This window comes from Centroberyx gerrardi, chromosome 6 (genome assembly GCF_048128805.1).
Source record: "Centroberyx gerrardi isolate f3 chromosome 6, fCenGer3.hap1.cur.20231027, whole genome shotgun sequence".
Lineage (NCBI taxonomy): Eukaryota > Metazoa > Chordata > Actinopteri > Beryciformes > Berycidae > Centroberyx > Centroberyx gerrardi.
This window is the reverse complement of record NC_136002.1, coordinates 4,002,693-4,024,750: the sequence shown is the minus strand read 5'-3', so window position 1 is coordinate 4,024,750 and position 22,058 is coordinate 4,002,693. Positions and strand designations below refer to the sequence as shown.

Sequence of the window (22,058 nt, the reverse complement as noted above, 5' to 3'; positions counted from 1 at the left end):
TGACCCAGTGGTATACAATGTAAAATGCAGTGTTGAGGCTGCCGATCTTCTCGGTGATGGTCTTGTTTGTTTGGGGAAGTATACTAATGTATCAAAATGAATGTGGTAATGATTTATTGTTGTTAAAATACTGCACATAGCACCTTTAAACTTGTCAAATTTGACCTGGCAAATTATTTTTATTTTGTATTTGAATAGCACTTTTCTCGATTAAAGTTTACAAAGGGCTTTACAGAAAAAGGATGAACCCAATATATAATGGGCATAAATCAAAAAGAAGAAACAAAGACGTTAAAGAGAAGAGCAATACAATAAAACGCAGCAATAACTTATCTGATTTTTGGATAGTCGCATCACCTGTAGTTTGGAGTCTAGTTTGTGGAATGATCAGGATTTTGAAATCTGCCAAGCTGAGCTTTAAAAGTAAACAGTAAAATATTATACGCAATTTCAATGACAGGATAAATCATATGACGGTGCTACAAAAGGCAAAGAGTGGAGAGACCAGGTGGAACGAAAAAGACATCGGACAGAGAGCGGCGGACTAGTAATAGAATAGAGACAGTAATAGAACACCCATGCACGCACACACACACACACACACTTGAGTTGAACCCACTGGTCTAGGAATGTAGCTTAGCCCTAAGGAGGAGGACAGGGACAGACAGAACACAATTAGCAGTAACTTGTCACAACTTTGGACCTCTAAGTGTGTATTTACAGTTTGTGTGTGTTTGTGTGTGTGTGTGTGTGTGTGTGTGTGAGAGTGTGTGCAGAGTGTGTGACACTTGCCCTCCCGCACAGCTCATTTATTGGATTAGTGCATGACTGACCAGTGGGGATGTGGCTGGCCGGCGCCGAGGCCCCGCTCTAAGGCTCCTCGGCCTAGTTAGCCGCGATGCTATGCTAACCTCCCACTCCCCGCGCCTCGGGAGGGAAGCGCCGCTGCCACAGGGGGGAAAGGGTGCTCATTACTGGGGCCGAGGTGCCATGCTAACCCCCCCCGTAGCGGGCCTCTCCTGGAGGAGGGGGGGGGGGGGGCTAGGATGGACTAATTATAAGGGAAAGCCCCAATTAGAAGAAGAGGAAGACAGGGTTGGAGGGTGGGGGTGGGGGTGAGGGCGCTACAGTGGAAGCCAGGCGTGGAAATGCCACGTCTAGCTGCCAGTGACAACATCCTCATCACACACACACACACACACACACACACACACACCAGACAGCGTACCTTCTTAGGCGCCGCCTGTCTCTCTTTCTCATCTCTGCTGAGGCATAATTGTATTAAGTGTGTTTGCTACCCCAATGGCTGAGGGCGCACACACACACACACACACACACACGCACACACACACACACACAGAACCAGGTGGAGCCGCGGCGTAGCCTTTAGATGAAAGGCTGTAGGAGTTTTAATAGAGTCGTAGCTACACAGAGCAGTGCTGCTGTTGACTGTTAGCAGCAGCAACACGCACACACACACACATGCACGCACACACACATTCACACACACACACACACACACCATTTGGAGGCTGCAAATGTAGCCATAAGCGTGAGTGTGTCTCCACTCCCACAAAGCCCAGGTATGTAGTGTGATGAACGGGACAAGCACTACACACACACACACACACAACTGGATGACCTCATACTGTATGGCTGACCAGTGCTCCCATACACAACCTTCATTAGAAACACATGTTTTGCGTGTGTGTGTGTGTGTGTGTGTGCATTTAGTGTATAGTGGGCTTTCTCAGTACGTGTTATGCTTCTGAATACATTTCCGCTCTCACCCAAGGACTGCTCTTGTATTTTAATTCAATTTTAGGGATTGCATACATACACCCACACACACACACACACACACACACACAAGCCTCCAGCCTGCCTATAAGATTTTATCCTCACTCATCAGGGTACTGCATGTGTGTGTGTGTGTGTGTGTGTGTGTTGTGTTAGGGAGAGTTATGCTGCAGTTCATTTGGCCAGTTGCCCTCCAGCCCACTCAAGTGAGCTCAATGTCTGAATTCATTTTCACACTGGTACACACTGAGAGGTGTGTGTGTGTGTGTGACTACCTGCACACAGACTATACTGCTACACAAAATACTCCAACATTCATAACCTCTCCACTGCAACTACTACTACTACTGATAATAATAATACAAATCTAAATGTCTCATTAGAATCAGTTCAGGTTAAGGTCTCCCCATAGACAACCAGTGTAGCATTGATCAATTCTACAATAAACATATAATCAATCAAACTGCATCATATCCATCATATCAGAGGTGGACCAGACCTGTTTCTCAATAAAAGGCCAATATCGGCCTCATTAATCGGTCTGAAATGTTGTCAAGCCTCATGTCCAGACTATGAAGGCTGTATTATAGAGATACTGATCTCTGATCTGGGAAAGAAAGCTAATGAAAAGAGAGAGAGAGAGAGAGAGAGAGAGAGAGAGAGAGAGACTGAGGGAGGGAGAGAGAGAGAGAGAGACTGAGGGAGGGAGAGAGTCGTTCACATCTGGAGTCTTTCCTCTTGTCGTCAGATAGATGGATGTTAACTTCCAGCACTGTGGTAACAACAGTTTCCTGTGCTCCCGATAACAGCGATGGAGAGAGTTATGGGGAACGAGATGGGAGAACAAGTCAGGAAGAGAGGAAAGCAGGGGTAGAGGGCGACTGAGAACGAGAGAAAGCTTTCAAAAACAAAAAAAAAAAACAGTATCGGGGAGAAGTAGATAAGAGGGAAAATATGGTTAAAGCGCATAAAAGATGCAGCACAGACAAAATGGCAAACACACACTATCAATGTTCGCTGTGCGCTACCTGCGTGACGGCGACTGCGCTTTGGCAACACTGCAAAACCTCCTGACACACACACACACACTCACACACTCTTCGGCCGCCTAAACGTGCATGACAAACCAGAAAAACAGCAAGAAAAGGACAAAGGGAAGCAGCTCTGTCTAAGAAAGCTGTCACTTCGCCTCTGCGCTGATCTCCAGCGAAAGATGCAAGGCTCTGCAGCCGCAACATGCTAACGTGCGCTAACGCTGCCACTACCGCTACGCATCAGAGTGTCCGACTGTGTGTGTGTGTGTGTGTGAGGTGTGTGCATCCTGTCTCTCCCTCTCTATTTCTTTTTCTTCATCACTTCTTTCTCCGCAGATGATGGTTGTTTTGCTGATGTGCCCTCCCTCCGTGACCTGCCTCCAGCCTTTGTTTTTCTCTCTTGCATTTTAGAAGATAGTGGGCTAGAAAACACGTTTGTGATATATTTTGACGAAAAGTGCAAAAGGAACCAACATGTATGAAACACTACCGGGGGTGGAAAGAGTAGCAAAATGCCCTGCCCTGCCTCTGGCACTTTTTGCTGTAATTTCTGGTATAAAAGCCTACTTTCTCATTTAAAATTGACTCTGTTTATTAGTTACTGAGTTACTTAAAAAAACAGGCACTGTTACATCTGACCTTTCCGAGTAAAGATAAAGAAAAAAGATAAAGATAAAAGAAGACAGACTGTTCAAGGTACTGTACATGTTTCATAGATTCTTAAACTTTCTAAAAATAAGAATATGAAATTCATTTATTCAAGTCATTCTTAGGTCTGTGATAAAAAAAATAAAAAAATAATAAAAAACAATGAAATAAAATGAAAATTACCATCTCCATTATGCAATAACATTACTACATTGAGGTTTCTTTTGCTATTAGCTATCCAACTATTAGTTAGTTCACTTAATTACCTCTTCATGCTTTAGCAGGTTTGATGCAGGTGTCATTTACAATTAGCCAGTTTCTCTGATGCTAACAGACAACCTACAACATCTGTACTCAAACAATTATACTACTTCAACATAGTAATTCAACATACTTCACTGAAAGTAAAATGACTGACTACAAAAGAAAAGCACAAGTACACAACAAAGCTACAGTGAAGAGAGTAAAAATGACTTGTTACTTCCACCCTTGACACACACACACACACACACACACACACACACACACACACACGCGGTGAAAGACAGACAGGAAGTCGGGGTGGAATTCCCAAGCGGACATTTCTCACGTTCCTGCGGTGATTGGAAACACACTCCAGTAAAATGGCGGCAGGACATAATTTCCAGGTGAGGAGAGAAAGGCTGTAACCTCTTCTCCTCTCTCTCCATCCCTCCCCAACCCCAGCACAAACAATATCCTCCTTGATAATATCCCTCCCCAACACACACACACACCACACACACACACACACACACACACACACACACAACACCTGTTGTCACCTGGAGGGGGTTGGTCTTTAGCCGGCTAGCATCAATACACAATGGCTGCTTCTGTGGCTCGGCAAGAACAGGTGAGCAGATAGCATCTACGCAAACGTGCGCACACACACACCCATACACTTCCATACACGCATGCATGCACACGCACACACATGTCGAGAAAGCACACTCACACACACAAACACACCTGCTGAGGAAATGAGCCTGCAGTAGGCCTCCACCTGGTCGGCCCTGAGGTGACACCGAGAAGAACAACAGGAAGGACAGAGGCGAAGAAGAGGAAAAAAAAAGAGAGAAACACAGAAAGAAAGACAAGAAACAGAAAGAAAGAAAGAAAGAAAGAAAGAAAGAAAGGTCTTGAAGGATGTGGAGAGAAAGAGATGAGAGGAGTGGGAATGAGGGGAAGTTGAAAGTGGAGTTTGACCAATAAGGGGCAAGACTGATGCTTTTTGGACTGAAGCTACTGATAGCTAATATTTTGGGCCAGCATTCCATATCTTTAAATTTGACAATTCCCATGCCGAAAAAACACAAGTATTCAGTGTTTCCTCCTTGTATTCTTGCCAGAATGGAAAAGCATCTGAAGCCGCATTTATGGAACACTAAAACTCCATTGAAAAGACAGAGAGGCAGTACTGTGACATCTACAAATCAGCAAAGGCTCTTATGAATTCAAAAGCTCAACAACATTCTCAGACTTTCAAGTGCTTTTGCAATTGATTGCAAACAGAGCAGCTCTGTTGTGTCTATCGATGCCATGGGAGAGTGGAGTCTTGGTTCTCTGCTTTCAGGCTCTGGAAGTCTTGTTCACGTTCCAGTTATTGATATTGTAAGACCATAGGGGAGAGGAAATTACTCTTATGGAATGGACTTTGGCTAATATGGGCATATTGTTTTGGTCTAAATAGAGTTGCAGTGCTTTTATCTGAAATAACATTCTGTGTTGTTAAAACCTATAGAGGGCATCCAGGTGGCATAACGCATCCTCTGGCAGCCATATTGGAGGTCTACAGCTATTAGGAGACAGTGGCTGCAACTTAGGCCGTCTCAAAAGGATTCAATAGATATAGGTAATGCCTGCACTTGCACTACTTTCTGCGGGTTTGGTGTATGTCTTAGGTCTTGTCTTGTCTAGGCTGTCTTAGGCCTTCCGCTCCACTTGGATTTCCCTTGTTCCCAAACTTTTCCACACTCACAACTCTCAGGATCATAGGAATAACATATGGGAATTCTGTTGCAGAGCTCATCTTCCTTTTAAAAGCTGTATGAAGAGATTCTTCACTTTACAATCACACTGAGAGACGGTATGTGTGTGTGTGTGTGTATGTGTGTGTGTGTGTGTGATGTGGAGATAGTCTGAACATCTGCGACATGAGTCAGACGCTGAGGGAGTGAGATGCATATGTTGTTGAGTGCTTTCTCCTTTTCCATTCTCTATTCATTTTTTACCACACTTGCCAGTGAGGCTCAGCCGCTTGCCGTAATGATATGTGTGTGTGTGTGTGTGTGTGTGTGTGTGTGTGCGCGCGTGTGTGTGCGTGTGTGTGTGTACATGCACGTGTGTGATGTGATGCGATGCATTAGGCGTTTTTGATGCTGAGGTGTAAAAAATCCCATTAGAGCGAGCGGGACGGCAGATCGATGTCTTACGGGATCTGGAGTGACTATGCGTGTGTGTGTGTGTGTGTGTTTAGAGAGTGTGTGTGTGGAGGTACTTTAACACCTCTCAAAGGTGGATTAGTCTGCGACAGCATGGAGACACTGTCAGAGAGGGTTAGTGTCAGAGAGAGAGAGAGAGAGAGAGAGAGAGAGAGAGAGAGATAGTGGGAGAGACAGTATGAAAGAAAGCAAGAGGAAGGGAAAGAGGAATAAGTGGAAAGGGGATGCGCAGGGATATTGAAAAGGAGGAATGTATGGGGAAGAGAGAGAGAGAGAGAGAGAGAGAGAGAGAGAGAGAGAGAGACTGGATGTGTCACTCCTGATGTCAGCGGTGACTGATGGTGTGTTGCGTTTTCCCCTGGTGACGCTGGATGGAAGGAGGGAGCGATGGAAGAGAGGCAGGAAGAAAAAGACAGAAAAGGAGGAGAGAGAAGAGTGATGTAAGTGCATCAATGTTACAGCAGGGAAGAGGGAAGCTGTCAGTCCTTCCCCTTGGCCGGGTCAAGCTGATACTTTGATGTTTTGTGCCGATATCCTATCTTTAAATTTGACACTTTGATAGTTTTCAAGTATTTATGTTTCCTCTCCAGAATATTTTTCTTTCTTTCTTCTTATATAACAGTTACCTCTCACTGCCAGTTGGGGTGGCCAACGTGCAAAGTTGCCTTGTGCAGCGTTAAAACTTAAAAATATAAAAAATTTAATGTGAATTCGAATAAAATTTAAGCCGAATTTCACCAGAAAAATGGGTCTGAGAGGTAAAAATACAGAAGCAGTATCGGAGTATACTTCTGCATAACCAGGCATATTCCTCACAAGAAAAGCACTAGAGCAAGAGAAGTCCTCTGAAACCGTATCTGAGACTCCAACATAACATTCGACCATATTTAAAACTTTTTGAGGCCTTGAAATTAGAGAATGGACTGATAAAATGGGCGGCTTTTTACATAAAAATCAGACAATCGGAAGTTCAACTTGAAGGAGCTGCAGACACCCTGATAATAATAAAATATATTCATGTGTGTGGAATCCGATCCAAATGTTGCATTAGATTCAATTCAGGTTAAGGTCTTCCCAAAGACAACCAGTGTCTGGGTGTGTTAAAACTCTGTGATTCCAGCCCAAATGAGTCTAGCATGAACAGATTCATTAGCACCTGTGTGTGTGTGTCTGTGTGTGTGTGTGTGTGTGTGTGTGTGTGCGCGAGTCAGTGTGTGTGTGGTTATTAGAAACCCATTCCGTTACATTAGTTCCCCTTCATGTCTCTGAAGTGGAGGCTTGGCCCTGCAGACGGTGGGACGGCCGGGCTGGCAGGGTGCCCACTGCAGATTGAGGTCATGGGAATGAAAGGGTGGCACAAGGACCCCGCCCCGCACACACACACACACACACACACACACACACACACACTCACCCCAAACCCCCTACCGGGACATACCACCGCCCATTGTAGGATGCTGTAAGAGTGCGAGTGTGCGAGTGCATGTGTGCGTGAGTGTGTGTTTTCACGCTAAATATGAATATGAAACATCAACATGACCCTCTGTCACAGCAGCTGGGAGACACACACACACACACACACACACACACACACACACACACACAAAAACAAATGCATTCATGCATGCATTCATATCTATTATGAGTTCCTTTCAGCCTCAATTAAAAATACATAAATCTATAATAACTAATAACTAATAATAACTACATACTATAATATAGAGTATATATTATGCTCAATGCTAGAATAGAATATATACTAGAAAATATACTATACTATAATACAAAGTGTACACTATATATAATATAATTCCTTAATGCTGACCAATTGAAAACAGTATTTTGTTGAAGTTTGTTCCAACACAACCATGAAAATCAGTGGAAAGAAGAATTATAGGATCACACACACACACACGCTCTCTCTCTCTTTCTCTAACTCTCTCTCACACACACACATAGACACACACACACACACAAACCATGGAGTGGGTTGGAGGCAGAGCGAACGCGTGGCAGATGCCCGACACATTGGTGTCCGTTCAGTCACTATAAAGAGCAGCTGCTCAGTCTTCACTGCCCCCTGGCACTGCACACACACACACACACACACACACACACACACACACACACAGAGAGTCACATGGATGTACAGGCACACATGCACTTGGCGTATAACACTAATGCTGGAGGGCATTCCATCTCTCACAGATTATAAGTGCGCCAACACACACACACACACACACACACACACACACACACACAAACAGAGATAACAGCAGCACAAAAAACTGATCAGCACTCACCCATACCAATCCATGTCACACCCTGATCTCTCTCAGTCACGCACACACTCACCATAAATCTCTACATGTGGCTAAACCATTCCCACCACATAGTCCCCAAAGCCTCACACACACACAAGTACACACGCACACACACGCACCCACTTCCTGAAGTCTTAAAAGTGAGCGAACAATAAATCTCAGAAAGGTTAGAGAGGAGAATGGGAGAATGAGGAGTGGATATAGAAAGAACGAAAGAACAAAAAAGAGGGGGGAAAGGAAGAAAGGGGAAGAAACAGATAGTGGTTGAGATGAGCTTGACAAGCCAGCCCCCCCCCCCCCCCCCCCCCCCCCCCTTTAATCGGGGTTCCCACCATGGCTTTTCCATTGATTCCCTTACCTGCCGAAAAGTTGCGGCATTTTGTGAATTCAGTGCCTAAATATCGTTCTGATCTATTTTAAAAACAGTCTCATGAAGCTGTTTTAATATGACTTTTTACTGTGATATGATATCATATTGTAGAATTGTAGGCTGATGTTGAACTTTGCCACCTGACCCCGTTTTCCATGACTTTCCAAAACAAGGCCAATGACCTACAAATATTCTTCCTTGCGTTTTTTTTTTTTCCAATCTGGTTTCCACTCGGCCTGACAACCGTCTAATGCATCGAATGTGTCGAACAAGTTGGAAAACCCATTCTGTGAAACCGGACCAATTCCCTGACTTCCTCTGTCTGGAATACACCTCTCAAACCTCCGGGAGATATTCCAGGAATTCCATGACCCACTCTCTTTCTCGCTATCCCTCCTTTCTCTGCACTTCCTTTCCCCTCCACTTCCCCAACACACCTTTTTCCTCCCTCCTTCGCTCCACGACGACAGTGGCGTCTCTCCATTTGCCCGATTGCGGTCGATGCCAAAAAAAAAAAAATAATAATAATTAAATAAAAGGAGTGGGCGATGACCGAAGAGATCCGCTGTCGTGTCGCGCCCTGCCGCCACCCGACGGGTCACCGAACGCACCCTAAGGCGATGGATGGGATGGGGTGGGGGCGGGGGCGGGGGGTGACAAAGGTGCCTATTGATGAAAATAAAGACGGGAGAGGAGGGATGGGGAGAAAGCGAGTGTGGGGGGTGGGGGGGGGGGGGGGGGGGGGGGGGGTGGGGGGGTCACGGGAAATGAGGGTATTTGTCTTTAAGGAAGAGATCGGATGGCCAGGTATCTTTCTGGCCTGTATGGTCACTGTTGTCAGTGTGGCCGCTATAGCAAAAAATACAAGGGCCCTTTATGAGCCTGGAGGTAATTGTGGGGTATAGGTTACTGGTGTGTGTGTGTGTGGTGTGTGTGTGTGTGTGTGTATTGGGAAAAAAAAGAGAGATAGAGAGAGAGAAAGAGAGAGAAAGGGGGGGAAAATACCACAGCACAGGTGCCCAGTAACTTTTAAGGGGCTGCTCAGGTATGAAGGGAAGGAGTGTGTGTGTGTGTGTGTGTGTGTGTGGGGGGGGGGGGGGGGGGGGGGGGGTGGCGGAGGTGCACCACCTCTATCCTCCTTTTTTTATTCATCCATTCATGCCTCTCTCTCCCTCCACCAACCTCCGATTGAATACAATAGTGCAGAGGAAAGCCCCTTCTCGCCTAAGGGTGATGGTGGTGGTAAGGGGGAGGGGGGGTAGGGTGATGGTGGTGGTAAGGGGGAGGGGGGGTGGGGTGGTCGCTGGGACAAGGGGGCACTGTGTAGGTGACACACACACACACACACACACATACACACACACAAACATGGTTGTATTGAGATATTTTGTGAGCACCATCCATTTTCATCATCTTTCTATGTCGGTGAGGGCATTTGGATACTCGGATGGAAGTACAAGACACACACACACACACGCACACACACACACACACACACACACACACACACACACACGAAAACACCCCCAAACCACGCGGCGGAGGTCGCGGAGCTGTGATAATGTGGGGTGGATGTGGCTAATGGCTGATAGCTGCTGATCCCACACTGATTAACTCACTGCTTTACAGGATGCTGCTAATGCACCAGACTGAAGACACAAGGGCAAACATAAAGTATGCATGTGTGTGTGTATGCGTGTGTGTGTGTGTGTGTGTGAGACCGACACTCACACATTAGGGATCAACAGATATGGGTTTCAGAAGGCTGATACTGATAGTTTTGATTTAAGATGCCGATAGTCGATAGACCATCCTATCCTACTATAGAATGAGGAACACTCTGTCCGCCCTGTCACTCTGACTGGGCCAGACCCCATTTTTAATAAAAAGACAATATCGGCCCCGCATATCAGCAAACTAGTATATCGGTCCAACTCCAATACACACACACACGCACACCAGTGCCAAAGTCCAGTAGCCCTCTAAAGTGTCTTCAGTGTGTTGTGATAAGCCAACTCCATCTCGTCCTGCCTGCTCTGCTCTGCCGCCAGCTAACACACTATCACTGATTCACTACCGCAGATAAATCACACACACACACACACACCCACACACACACAGATAGAGACAAACAGCAAGACATAGACATGGCGACAAAGACAGGGACACACCGACGACGACAACAACAAAAACAACAAAATGGCTGCCAACACAGATGAGGTTTTTGTTGTTATTTCCTCTTCCCGAGCGGGGCGGCTTTCTTCGCGGAGTCAAAACAGAACAACAGGGCTCTGAAAAGGCACCGGGAGATTTATCAGTGCACGCACGCACGCGCACACACACACACCCACACACACACTAACAGGTAAGATTAAATACTCAGTCTTGCTGCGTTATCTCTCTTTCAGGTCTGTCTCCTCTTCTTTCTTTCTTGATACAACCTCCCGGGCCACAAAACGCCACTGTGTAGTCTAGCTGGGACTGAGGCTGTCTCCAGACACACACACACACACTTGCGCGTGCACACACACACCCCACAGCAAGGCTCGGGGACCAGATAGGAGGGTATTGATAACGGCTACACGTCCCATTGATCCTGTATATTGAGGCTGGTGGAAAGTGAGACAGTCACTTTGGCGTTGGCCTCTGTGCCTGCCTTCCATAGAGAGAGATATGCTGAGTCAACTAGGCACGACTGGAAGCGCTGCACACACACAGCGCGCGCGCGCGTGTGTGTGTGTCCTATGCAGACGGCGTCCTATCACCTCGGGGAGGGCAGAGATAAGCAGAGTGTATGGGCCGAGATAAGATGGGAGCAGACACTGGGGAGACTGACTGACTGTAAGTGAGTCACTGTGGGGAATACTGCGGCTTTATAGCCTCGCCGGGCCTGGGGACTCGCGAGGAAAATGCGTCTATTCAAACAGGAATCACGACTCAGGCCACAGGGTGCTACGCCGCGAAATGCGCAAATTACATGCGTGCACATGTCGGTGTACACACACACACACACACACACGCTGTCTCTGAAGGAGGGTCAGACTGCTACATGGAGCCGATATTGGCCTTTTCTTAAAAACGATATCCGGTCCAGTCAGTGTGGTCCACCTCTGATATGATGGATATAATGTCATTTGTTTGATTACATATGTAATCAATGTCACACAGGCCTTAACCTGAACTGATTCTAATGAGACATTAGACTTTGAACTACACATGGATATGTCACAAAATATGTCAGTATCGGCCTTCAAACACCTATATCGGTCAAACCGTAACGCACACAAACACACGTGGGCGCGTTCTTTAGAAGGTAAGACAAAAGTGATGTGTGTGTGTGATAAGAGGCAGCGCCAAGGCGGTGGCAGGACACAGCGGCGAACCCTCCCAACACACACACACACACACACACACACACACAGATAAACATCACCTCCATCCCTCCGCCTGGCTCTGTCCTCCTCTCTCTAGACCGAGCGAGTGTCAGAGAGGCTGAAAACAGAAAGGGCATTGGGTGGAGGAGGAAGGACAGATACAGAGCATACAGAAGGAGAAGAGAGGAGGCGGCGGAAGAGAGAGAAAGCAAAAGGGGAGAGGAGGAGGCACTGTTGACATACATATGTATCCAAAAATGCACGGATACACACTAGGGTTAGACCAAAATGGGTTTTTGAACGCTGATACTGACACCGATATTCCTGGATTGATGTGCCAGTAACCGATACTCAGTATCTTTAAATAAAAAACGGACAAAAATCTCTCATTTTCAGCGTTTCCCCAAGACTTTTATTCATGCCAGGATGGAAAAGCCTCTCCACTGAAACAAAGTACATCAATACTACTACAACTAATACTACTACTACTACTACTACTACTACTACTACTGGATCATATCCATCATAGAGGTGGACAACACTGACTGGCCGATATCCGACTTTTGGCCAATATCTGCAAGCTGATACATCAGTATAACCCTAGTATGAATGTGCGCTCACACTCCTAATTATGTGGAATTAATTCTACAATGAATATGTAATCAACAAACCGCATCATATCGGAGGTGGACAACACCGCGCATATTCGATTTTTAATAAAAGGCCAGTATCAGCAAACCGATATAACGGTCTGACCATATCCATTGTTCATACTTCTGTGTTGTGCAAAGTATGTGTGCAAATATGTGTTCAAAGCGGAAGGAGGAAAGCGGCGACGAATCAAATACAGCAAAACTATTTGTGACACGACATTTTTTTGTGCCACAAGCTGCGAATGTTGTTTGACACCGAGAGTGAAAAAGCCAGGAACGGCTATCTGCGGCTCCATCAGTCAGCTCCGGGGCAGATCAGATGAGCGACGTCTCCGTCACAAGACACAGCAGATAATGCCGAAGACGCCGCTATCTCCCTCCTATCTCTTTTATCAAACAAAAGGCCACAGGATAAAATGTCACGCGTAAAGTGTTGTTTTGTTCACCCACGCTGACAGTGACTACCAACACACACACACACGCTCACAAGACCAGCGTAACAGCATTATACCTTGGGAGTAAAAGATATATTTCAAAAGGGGAAATCCTCTGATCTGCGTGTGATTGGATTAGCCTAACATCATAACCAGATGAAAGGAGACATGTAGAGCGGGATGCTATCAAAATCACTTGAAACTGAATCAATGTAATCCAATGGTTGGATAGACATTAGAGGCCTATTCAGACAATCACGATAGATTTCATTAGAGGACGGGGGCACCGTCCGCATAACAATGGGATGGAAAACAAGGGGGAAGCTGGATGCGGATTGGAACATGAGAGGGGAATCCACATATCTGTCGGGTGTGGATATGTGTGTGTGTGTGTGTGTGAGAGAGAGAGAGAGAGAGAGAGAGAGGGGTAGTGAATGGCTACAGTAAATGACAGACCACTTGTAATCCACTTGGATGGGATTGTCCCAGTGTTAGACAACAGAGCTAAGGAAATCTCTTTACCTTTACACACATGGTGACTCCAGTACAACAGGCTGCTACCAAAGTGCAATCAAGATAGTAAGAATATTAAGGAATAGCTATATGACCTCTAATCATAGAAATATACATTTTTGAAACAGAAATAGATGTGTGATCAAGCATGTCTAATGGAAACACAGTCAAAAAGGACCCTGGTTTGACCATGTTTGGTTTAGATGTAATGTTAATGCATTTTTAAAAAAAGAAAAACATCAATGAAACAGGCAGTTTCATATTTGCTCCAGTAAAAGGAATACACAAAGTTTTTGGAGATTGTGCAGTTGTTCAACTTCCCTGTCAGGCAATGAGAACATAGACACCCAAATCATCCATGTGTCCCCAGTAGATCATTGGCTCTGGTGTTCCATGCTAACACTTTAGCATGCACTATGTTGAGTGATAGTAGGCACTGCTGTCACTCAACACAGCGTATACTAAAGTGTTAGCATGAAGCACCGGAGCCAGTGATCTACCAAGGACACATGGATGTCTATGTTCTCATCACTTAGTGGACCAATGGGACAATGTACCAAAAACTTGGTACTTGCTACATTGTCCCATTGTCCCACATTTCAAGACTACATTTGGTCTGGACTTCCAAAAAACTGTCCAAGTCCTTCCAATCAGGCATGTTTGAAGCATATGAAGCAGGTGAGATTGTACTGTCTGCATGATCCTTACCTTGAGACATATATCTTATATATATATATATATATATATATATACACATATATCCTTGAAAACAAGTTTGAGAAAAGTGAAAAACACAAGAACTTGTTAAGGTTCTTGTTAAGTTGGCCATGATGCTAAATCCTGCAAGACCTAGAGCCTTGGCAAAGACCAGAATGCCTTGCCTCTGGTAATGGCGCATCTACCCTATTTGGAGAATTCACAGTGTTGACTAGGAATATGTACACATGAATCAAACATGGACCACATAAGCGGTACACCAACCTAGACTAACACTCTGGACCCATGCAGAGGGAGAGCACGGTGTGATAAGAGTATTACAGAGTATGATACATCAACGTGGAATAACAGTACAAACTAGAGAATGGGACACAGTTTAACAGAACAGTTAAGAGAGAAATGAAGAGACTTGGAGAAGAGTAGAAAGAGTTGGAGCTGGAAAAATAGACTATAGTAAAAAACAAAAACAGACTAGAGTAGAAGCCATGTTTCCTACCTGATCCAGTATCTATGATGTTGGACTGTCCTCGGCGTTCGGCGACCAGCCTTGACGAGCCGGGCATGCTAACTGGCTCCGAACGCACTGGCTGGATCCTACACACACACACACACACACACACATTGTTTTTGGTGGTGTAGATTGGGGCTCTCAATCATTTTAATATCCCAGACCCCCAAATAGACCCACATTAGACCCCAAGGACCCATTTTAGTTGTTGATTATTTAGTAGGCCTATTGAATTGTAGAACTGTCTACACTGTATGTGGGTGAGAGTTAAACCTAGGATTAGAATAGTCATTCCTATACATCTCTAATTAGGACAATTTGTAGTGAACTATTCCTCATTAGTTGAGGACTCCCTGGAACCCCCTCAAGGGTCCCTGGGTCCACTTTGAGAGCCACTGCTGTGGATTTGGTCCTTGGCTTACCAAGGACCATGTGGGGGCAAGAGTTAAGATACATTGAGCTATGTTGAAGGCCTCAAAATACTCAAACTAAGATTTAAGAGATTTAAACCAAAAAAGATGCTGCTGAGTAGGGCTTGACATCAGGACCAGACCCAATGGGCTGAAGGGTTAGGGTTAGTTGGGCTGAAAATCTGACTTAATTGCTAAGGTTGGGGCCTGGCTCAACTCTTTAAAGCTGTACTAGGCAATTCTGCACATTGGCGGCCTCAAATGGCAGGGAGAGGTAAGAGTTTGAAATTTAAGGACTTCAATACCCAGAAATCCTGTAATGTGATGTCAGTAAACTGCACACAGCACGCAAATGTGATCACTTCATACCGGAGAATACCAGATATTTAATTTGGGCAAATAGGGTGAATCTGTGGTGTCTCAGTTATTGGGGATGGGACACTCTTCTCTGTCGCAGGATTTAGACGGATTTAAATCTACAGTGCAGTTTCAAGCCCAAAGCTGTTCTCATGGGTGCATTAGTTTTGATGCTGTGTAGGTACCTGAGGCTGTGCAGGTCCAGGTCGTCGGTGTCGAAGTCCAGGAGGGGCTGTTGGACGTCAGCGGGACCCTGGGACTGAAGCACCGAGGAGGAGGAGGAGATGACCGTGGTCTGGCCTGAAGGGTGAATGGTCTTAAACTGAAACTGGGGGCCCATCCACAGCCGCCGGTGGGGTCCCGTGTGGGTCACAATCTCCACCTGGGAATACAGAGGTACGGGTTGGTGACGAGCGTGGACTGTCTTAGCTTTACGCTGCTGTTTACATGTACAGGGTAGGACATGTGTAATGGGAAATTCTCATAATATTGCTGTGCTTTCATTCTAAATTGCATTATTTATGCCCACTCTAGAGAGGGTGGAGAAAACACTTAAGCAAAAGGACTTTAACTTTGAAATAACTGATGAAAAGAGCTTAAAAGAGCTCTGAATCACCACTTTTATATGTGAGTTTTCAAAGCAACACGAGGCAACTAACTGTTACAAAGAGGCCCAATAGTTGGTGCTTGACTTGCAGCAGTGTCTGTCACAAAAACAGCAAAATTATTGAATGTAGCAAGGAGAACAGTCTGGGAAATCATGCCAACCCCTGTATGGTTCACATATATGCATTTATGGATGACATGCTTCATTATATGTGACATTCATTATATGACAGTGGAAGGCTAATACCAACCTGAATAACAAACTGGTATTTAAACCAGTTACAGTTATCCTGATGATGTCTTCATATATAACTGTCCAAGATTAATATTCTGGCAGAAACACTAAATTCTTACCATTTTTGGGGGCATGGAATGGTCAAATTGAAAGATATTGGACATGGGCATGAAATATTGGAGCGCTGTTCAATCCAAAAATATCAGTATCAGTCTTCAGAAACCCATGTTGGTTGAATCCTACTAATGCATTAGCAGTCAGTCGAGGACACGACCTCTCAGCTTCTCTGAGGACGACTTGTCAGTGGAAGTGACAGAGTGGTTTGGTGTTGCTGTACATGCCAATACTCCAACACCCCCATGCACTACTCTGTAGCTCAGATGAACTCAGTTACATGACATCCAACTAAAAGCTCGCCTCGCCGCTGCACCGCTGAAAGTCTAATGATGATGTCAGAGCCAGTCAAGGTCTTGTGTGTGCTGGAGTGCTGGCGGGAGGAGGGGAAGACTTCCCCGAGGGTTAATAGAAGTGTGACATTAGCGTCGCATTTTGCAGAAACACGCCGCTGTGCCGTTAAGCAGCGTGGCAGCAAGGGTGAGGTGAAGCCTACCGGGAGAGTAAGATGGCGTTAGCATGGCAGGCGGTCCGTTGGCGCTTATGCTGAGTGGCACTAATACTGGCTGAAAGAGGGATAGGAAAGGGGCAGGAGGGGGTGAATTATAAACATTGGACTATTACTGCCTCCTCCTCTCTCCGTCTCCTCTTCGCCTTGAATCCACTGACGAACCATCTCCTGCCTCGGACTCCCATTTTTCACTGCTCTCCCACGCTAACTCTGACTTTTCAACTCCCTCCAGCACTTAACGCGCCTCTTGGTGTCTCACCGTTCACATTTCATTATCTTTAGTTCGTACGCACTCGTCTCTCACCTCGGCCCATCTCTCATCTCGCAGTCTCTCTCCACTCTGGCTGCCAGGCGCGAACATCCCAGACAAGAGTGACAGCTTACGCTCTCTTAATTCTTCTGTGTGTGTGTGTGTGTGTGTGTGCAAGTGTGGTCTGGCACAGCTGTGCAAATTAGGCCATGGAAGGAGGGAGGAGGATTGTCACTATGTGTCTGTTGGTGTGTGTGTGTATGTGTGTGTGTGTGTGTGTGTGTGTGTGCATTGCCAGTTAACACCATCAGTGTCACGCCCAGCCACAGAGTTGAACAGCTGCCAGTGTGCTCTCTTTGCGGTGGGGTGGAGGGTCCAGATGTTGTGGCCCAGTGTCGACCCACCCCCCCACCCCGTCTCGCCGGACAGGGCCAGCGACATATTGCCTCGGCTTTGCTCTGACGGCACGTGTTACCCGCAGTGTGCTGGTCACACAGCTAGCCCATGCTAATGGATGGGCAATGCCTGCTGTACAAACATCCAACCGGTTCAAAAGAAATGCAGCAGTAAACATGTTGTCCCCTGTGAATGATGCAGTCCCCCTCTGGGCCAATCAGCAACAAATGTGTGTGAATTTGCTCTTAATTGACTTGCTACATAAAGGATAAATAATGAAAAATACATGCACCCTCTCGCTTTGACCTGTAATTGCAGCAGCTGCCCCTTGGGCCAATCAGCGTAATTTTGAAAACGCCAGAGCGCAGCAGTGAATGCATCGTTCCCTTAAGTTTCATCAAAATCTGATCGGCGGTGTCTGAGATATCGCAAGTGACACACGGCTGAACGAACAAAGACCGATCCATTGTCCATAGTTGGGGGACAAAACATGAGTAGAGTGATGAACAGTTGCCTAGAGTGCATTTGTTCATGTACTGGGAAAGGATAAGTTAAACAACATGTCAGGACCATCCATCAACTTGTGCGATCGCAACACGTGTCGCAAGCCATTTTCGTCAGAGCAAAATTGACAGATGAGACGCAGAGACATGAAGTGGACTTACTGCACTCTGTGAGGGCGGGAGGCTTTGTTGTCGGCCAACGTGCAGCATAAGAGCCACTAACATTGATAGGCAGCAAATGACACAGCGCTGCAGCAGGCTAAACAACTGACACAGAGGGTCACAAACCTCACATTTCATTAGGGGATGGCCGATCAATCCCAAATCCCAACCCAACGCCAAAATGCCTGCTGATAATCTAATGAAGGCAACTGATATGATATAATGAAATCCACAAGGCAGTACTTGGCCTCTAATTCAATCTAGCCTATATGTATTTAGCATTTCTCGACCCACCAGACTATTGTGCTTGATATGACCTAGCCTTTCCAAAAATTTTTTGGAGGGACTGGACTCAAAAGGCTACTATCTATAATTGATCTAGAAACCAATGTTCTATTTTGGTTCGGTCTTTTTATTCTAATTTGAACAGCGATGCGAGATGTCTGACTAGTAGAGACGTGGCGTTGTGGGATTTGGCCTTCGGTTGACAAATCTATTTTCCACAAGAGCTAGTTCCAAAAGGTTTTTAGAAAGGATATTACAAGCGGTTATTACAAACAAGCGACATCTACAACTATCGACAAATGCATCACTACCACCGCTCCCAAACGGAGTTACCAGGAGCCCGGCTTAAGCACCAGCTTTTGGTGCGATGGATAGTTTTGCTCCTGGCGAACTATCATGGCAGATACTAACCACAGCATCTGCAGGCTAAGTGAGGTGCATTTTACCCATTCAATTATGCATGCGGTGGAATTATTGATGGTAAAAATGTAATGGGTTACCTGCCGACACCAGGGTTGAGTGCCATGAGGGGTAACCAAGCTGAAAAGAGCGGGGTGTGCGTACTGTATATTTGGTAATGTGCCTTGAAATTTCAGCACCATTTAGGCTGTTTTGTATTGTATTGGGAGAAAGCAAGACATAAAGACTAGAGTAATCCTGGTTGACTGCAATAATAACACAACATAGGACTAAATGTTTGTTGTGTAACAAATCAAAGCAGAAGACACAGAGCCAAGACTTGAATCATCGTTTCAATACCAAAAATATTCACTAACAACATTTATTTTGACATTTTCACTTGCACCGAGATAAAGCAGAATGCAATAACTTGACTTTCTTTTCTTGTCTTGGTTGCACTATGATCGTAACAACCTGTATCATTGTGTCAATGGTTTAAACGGGAATATCACAAAATTTTAGTACGCATATATATATTTTCCAAATATGCTTTATACACTAGAACAGCTAAGGTTGGATTTGTGATCACTCACAATTGTCTCCGATGGCCAAAGTCTGTGATGTGAAAAAAAGTCTGGGGGAGTTTCTCGGGATATGGGAACAATTTCTGTTTCAGATTGGTTATAATCGCTATAGAATGAAGCTCCATCAGGGTAGAGAAATTTATGATTGAACATAGTTAATGAAAGTTCTGAAACTGTAAATGTAGCCTAGTTGTAGGCCTTAAACATAGATCATTTATTTTAATCATAATCATAGCACACGGCATTTGCTGGATGTTGTTCAACTGTTTGTGTGTATACAACAAAGAATCTAAGGACACATCGGTACCTTGTCTTTGGATGGATAAGCTCCCGCCCCCCCACCCCCCCACCCCCCAGGGGATGGCTGGCACAGACTGATGTGATGTCACCGTAATGTTGGTGCAGGTGGAGGTCTGACCTGGGAGAGCCACTCCTCGTCTTCCTGGCCACTGTGGTCCGATGCAAGGCTGTCCGACGACTCATGACGCGTGATGGGGCCTGGGCTTCCTGGGGGCATTGCTGAGGACACACACACACACACACACACACACACACAAAAATGAGTACCGGATGTAGGTTTCAACCAATATGGGTTTTGTAGGCAGGCCTGCGTTTCAAGTGCTCAATGTTTCCCAATTCTACAGAATTGTATTCTTGCAGGGTGGAAAAGCATCTACTGTCTTTCCCCATATGACATCAATGCAGCAAAAAGCCAAAGGGGAGAGAGACATGCTAAAGCTAACTGATAATTCAAAGCAGGGTACTGGATCATGTATTAGCATTAGCCATTTACCTAAATTAGCATGAGGAGGAAAATGATAATCAACAACTAGCTTATTTATGTGTGCTAGCGCCATTATGGTAAAAAAAAATCCAAGTATTCAGTGTTTCCCTCCCGTATGTTTATTCTTGTCAGGGTGGAAAAGCCATGGGATACTAAATCTCTCCATTGAAACCCAGGATAACAATAATAGCAACAACACCATACATTCATATTCATGCATACTTGTGTGGCATCTGATCAACGTCTCATTAGAATCAATTCAGGCTTCCCATAGACAACCAGTGTAGCATTAATCAATTACACAATAAATATGTAACCGATCAAACAGCATCATATCATATATCTGAGGTGAACAATGCTGACTGGACCACATCCGAAGCTTAATGTTTATCTTTCTCTCATATGGGCATATGCGTGCCAGAGTTTGTGAAAAAGCAAGTGTACAGTAAGTGTGAGTGAGGGAGAACATGTGTGTATGACAGAGAGAGCGAGCGAGCGAGCGCGGGAAGAGAGAGCCAGAGACAGATGGGGCTCTTGCAGGCTCGAATAAGCAGGCGTGGAGAATGAGGCCTAATGTGGAGAAGCGGTCCTTTCTCTCTCTCCTCCACCTCGGGGACGGGGGTTTGTTTGACGGAGGAATGGCTAATAAAGTTGTCAAGTTCGCATCTGGGGCGCACAAGGCGCTGCTGTCGGAACGCGCACGCACGCACACACACCTTATGGAGGTATTCTTGTGTGTTTGACACCTCTGTACAAATGCTTCTTCAACCCCCCCCACCCCCCACCCCCCCCCCCCCCCCCCCGTTACACACATCCATCCACATTATGAACTACAAGCTCTATGGTATAACACAGTTCTCACACCTGCTCCTGAAATGTGTTTGGTGTGTGTGAGTGGGTGTGTCAGTTAAAGAAAAAAAATAAAAAAAAAAGACAGATAAAGAGGGTACCTGCAGGTTTCAGCTAGAAAAAAGTAATACTTTTGATGCCGCTTTTAGAGTTTAATGCCACCTACAGAAACTCAAACTTCATCAACGGAAAATCCAAGGAAAAGGACGTCACAGTATTGATTGACAGGTGATCTGATTACCATTTTAAAACCCATTTCACAACAAAAATAGAACTGAAAGACCCTGTCAGAATATAGGTCTGCATAACCAGGTTGATTGCCTGCTAGGAAAATTGTCAAATTCTGAACAGACAACATTATCAAGACCTGTGGATTTGTAAAGGAGACTCAAAAGGCTTCAATTAGGTGTATTAAAAACCTTCCAAGGCCTTCATTTTAGATATTGCAATTTAAGACTTATTAGGGACCTGCAGACACCCTTGTCTTGTTAAATCCATCGTTGTTATAAAAACATCAGGGGATCAAGAAAGATGGGAAGAGGAAAATGGAGTGAGAAGAAATGGGACAGAGAGAGGTGGCAACATTCCCATTGGTTGAGATCTCCTCACTCCCTGATTGGACAGTCACATAAAATGCTAATCTGAGTATCCCCACTGGTTAATCAGATGGTAGTGGAATGTAAGGGCCAAAATCCATGTTTGTAAATTTGAGTTAAATTTCATCTTTGTTTAAATCATTTTAATGCACCAGCACATCAGATTTTTGTTTTATTTGG

At 45.3% G+C, this 22,058-nt stretch overlaps 1 protein-coding gene across 1 annotated transcript in view; it reads right to left on the bottom strand.

Moving 5' to 3' along the window:
* The window catches only part of bcas3 (BCAS3 microtubule associated cell migration factor), a 292,284-nt gene that overhangs the window by 163,836 nt on the left and 106,390 nt on the right, over positions 1-22,058 (bottom strand). The window contains exons 20-22 of the mRNA XM_078284118.1: positions 20,068-20,168; positions 15,790-15,986; positions 14,826-14,923 (exon numbers count right to left, since the gene is read on the bottom strand). Coding sequence (XP_078140244.1) covers positions 14,826-14,923; positions 15,790-15,986; positions 20,068-20,168 — 396 coding nt within the window. The remainder of the gene's footprint in view (positions 1-14,825; positions 14,924-15,789; positions 15,987-20,067; positions 20,169-22,058) is intronic.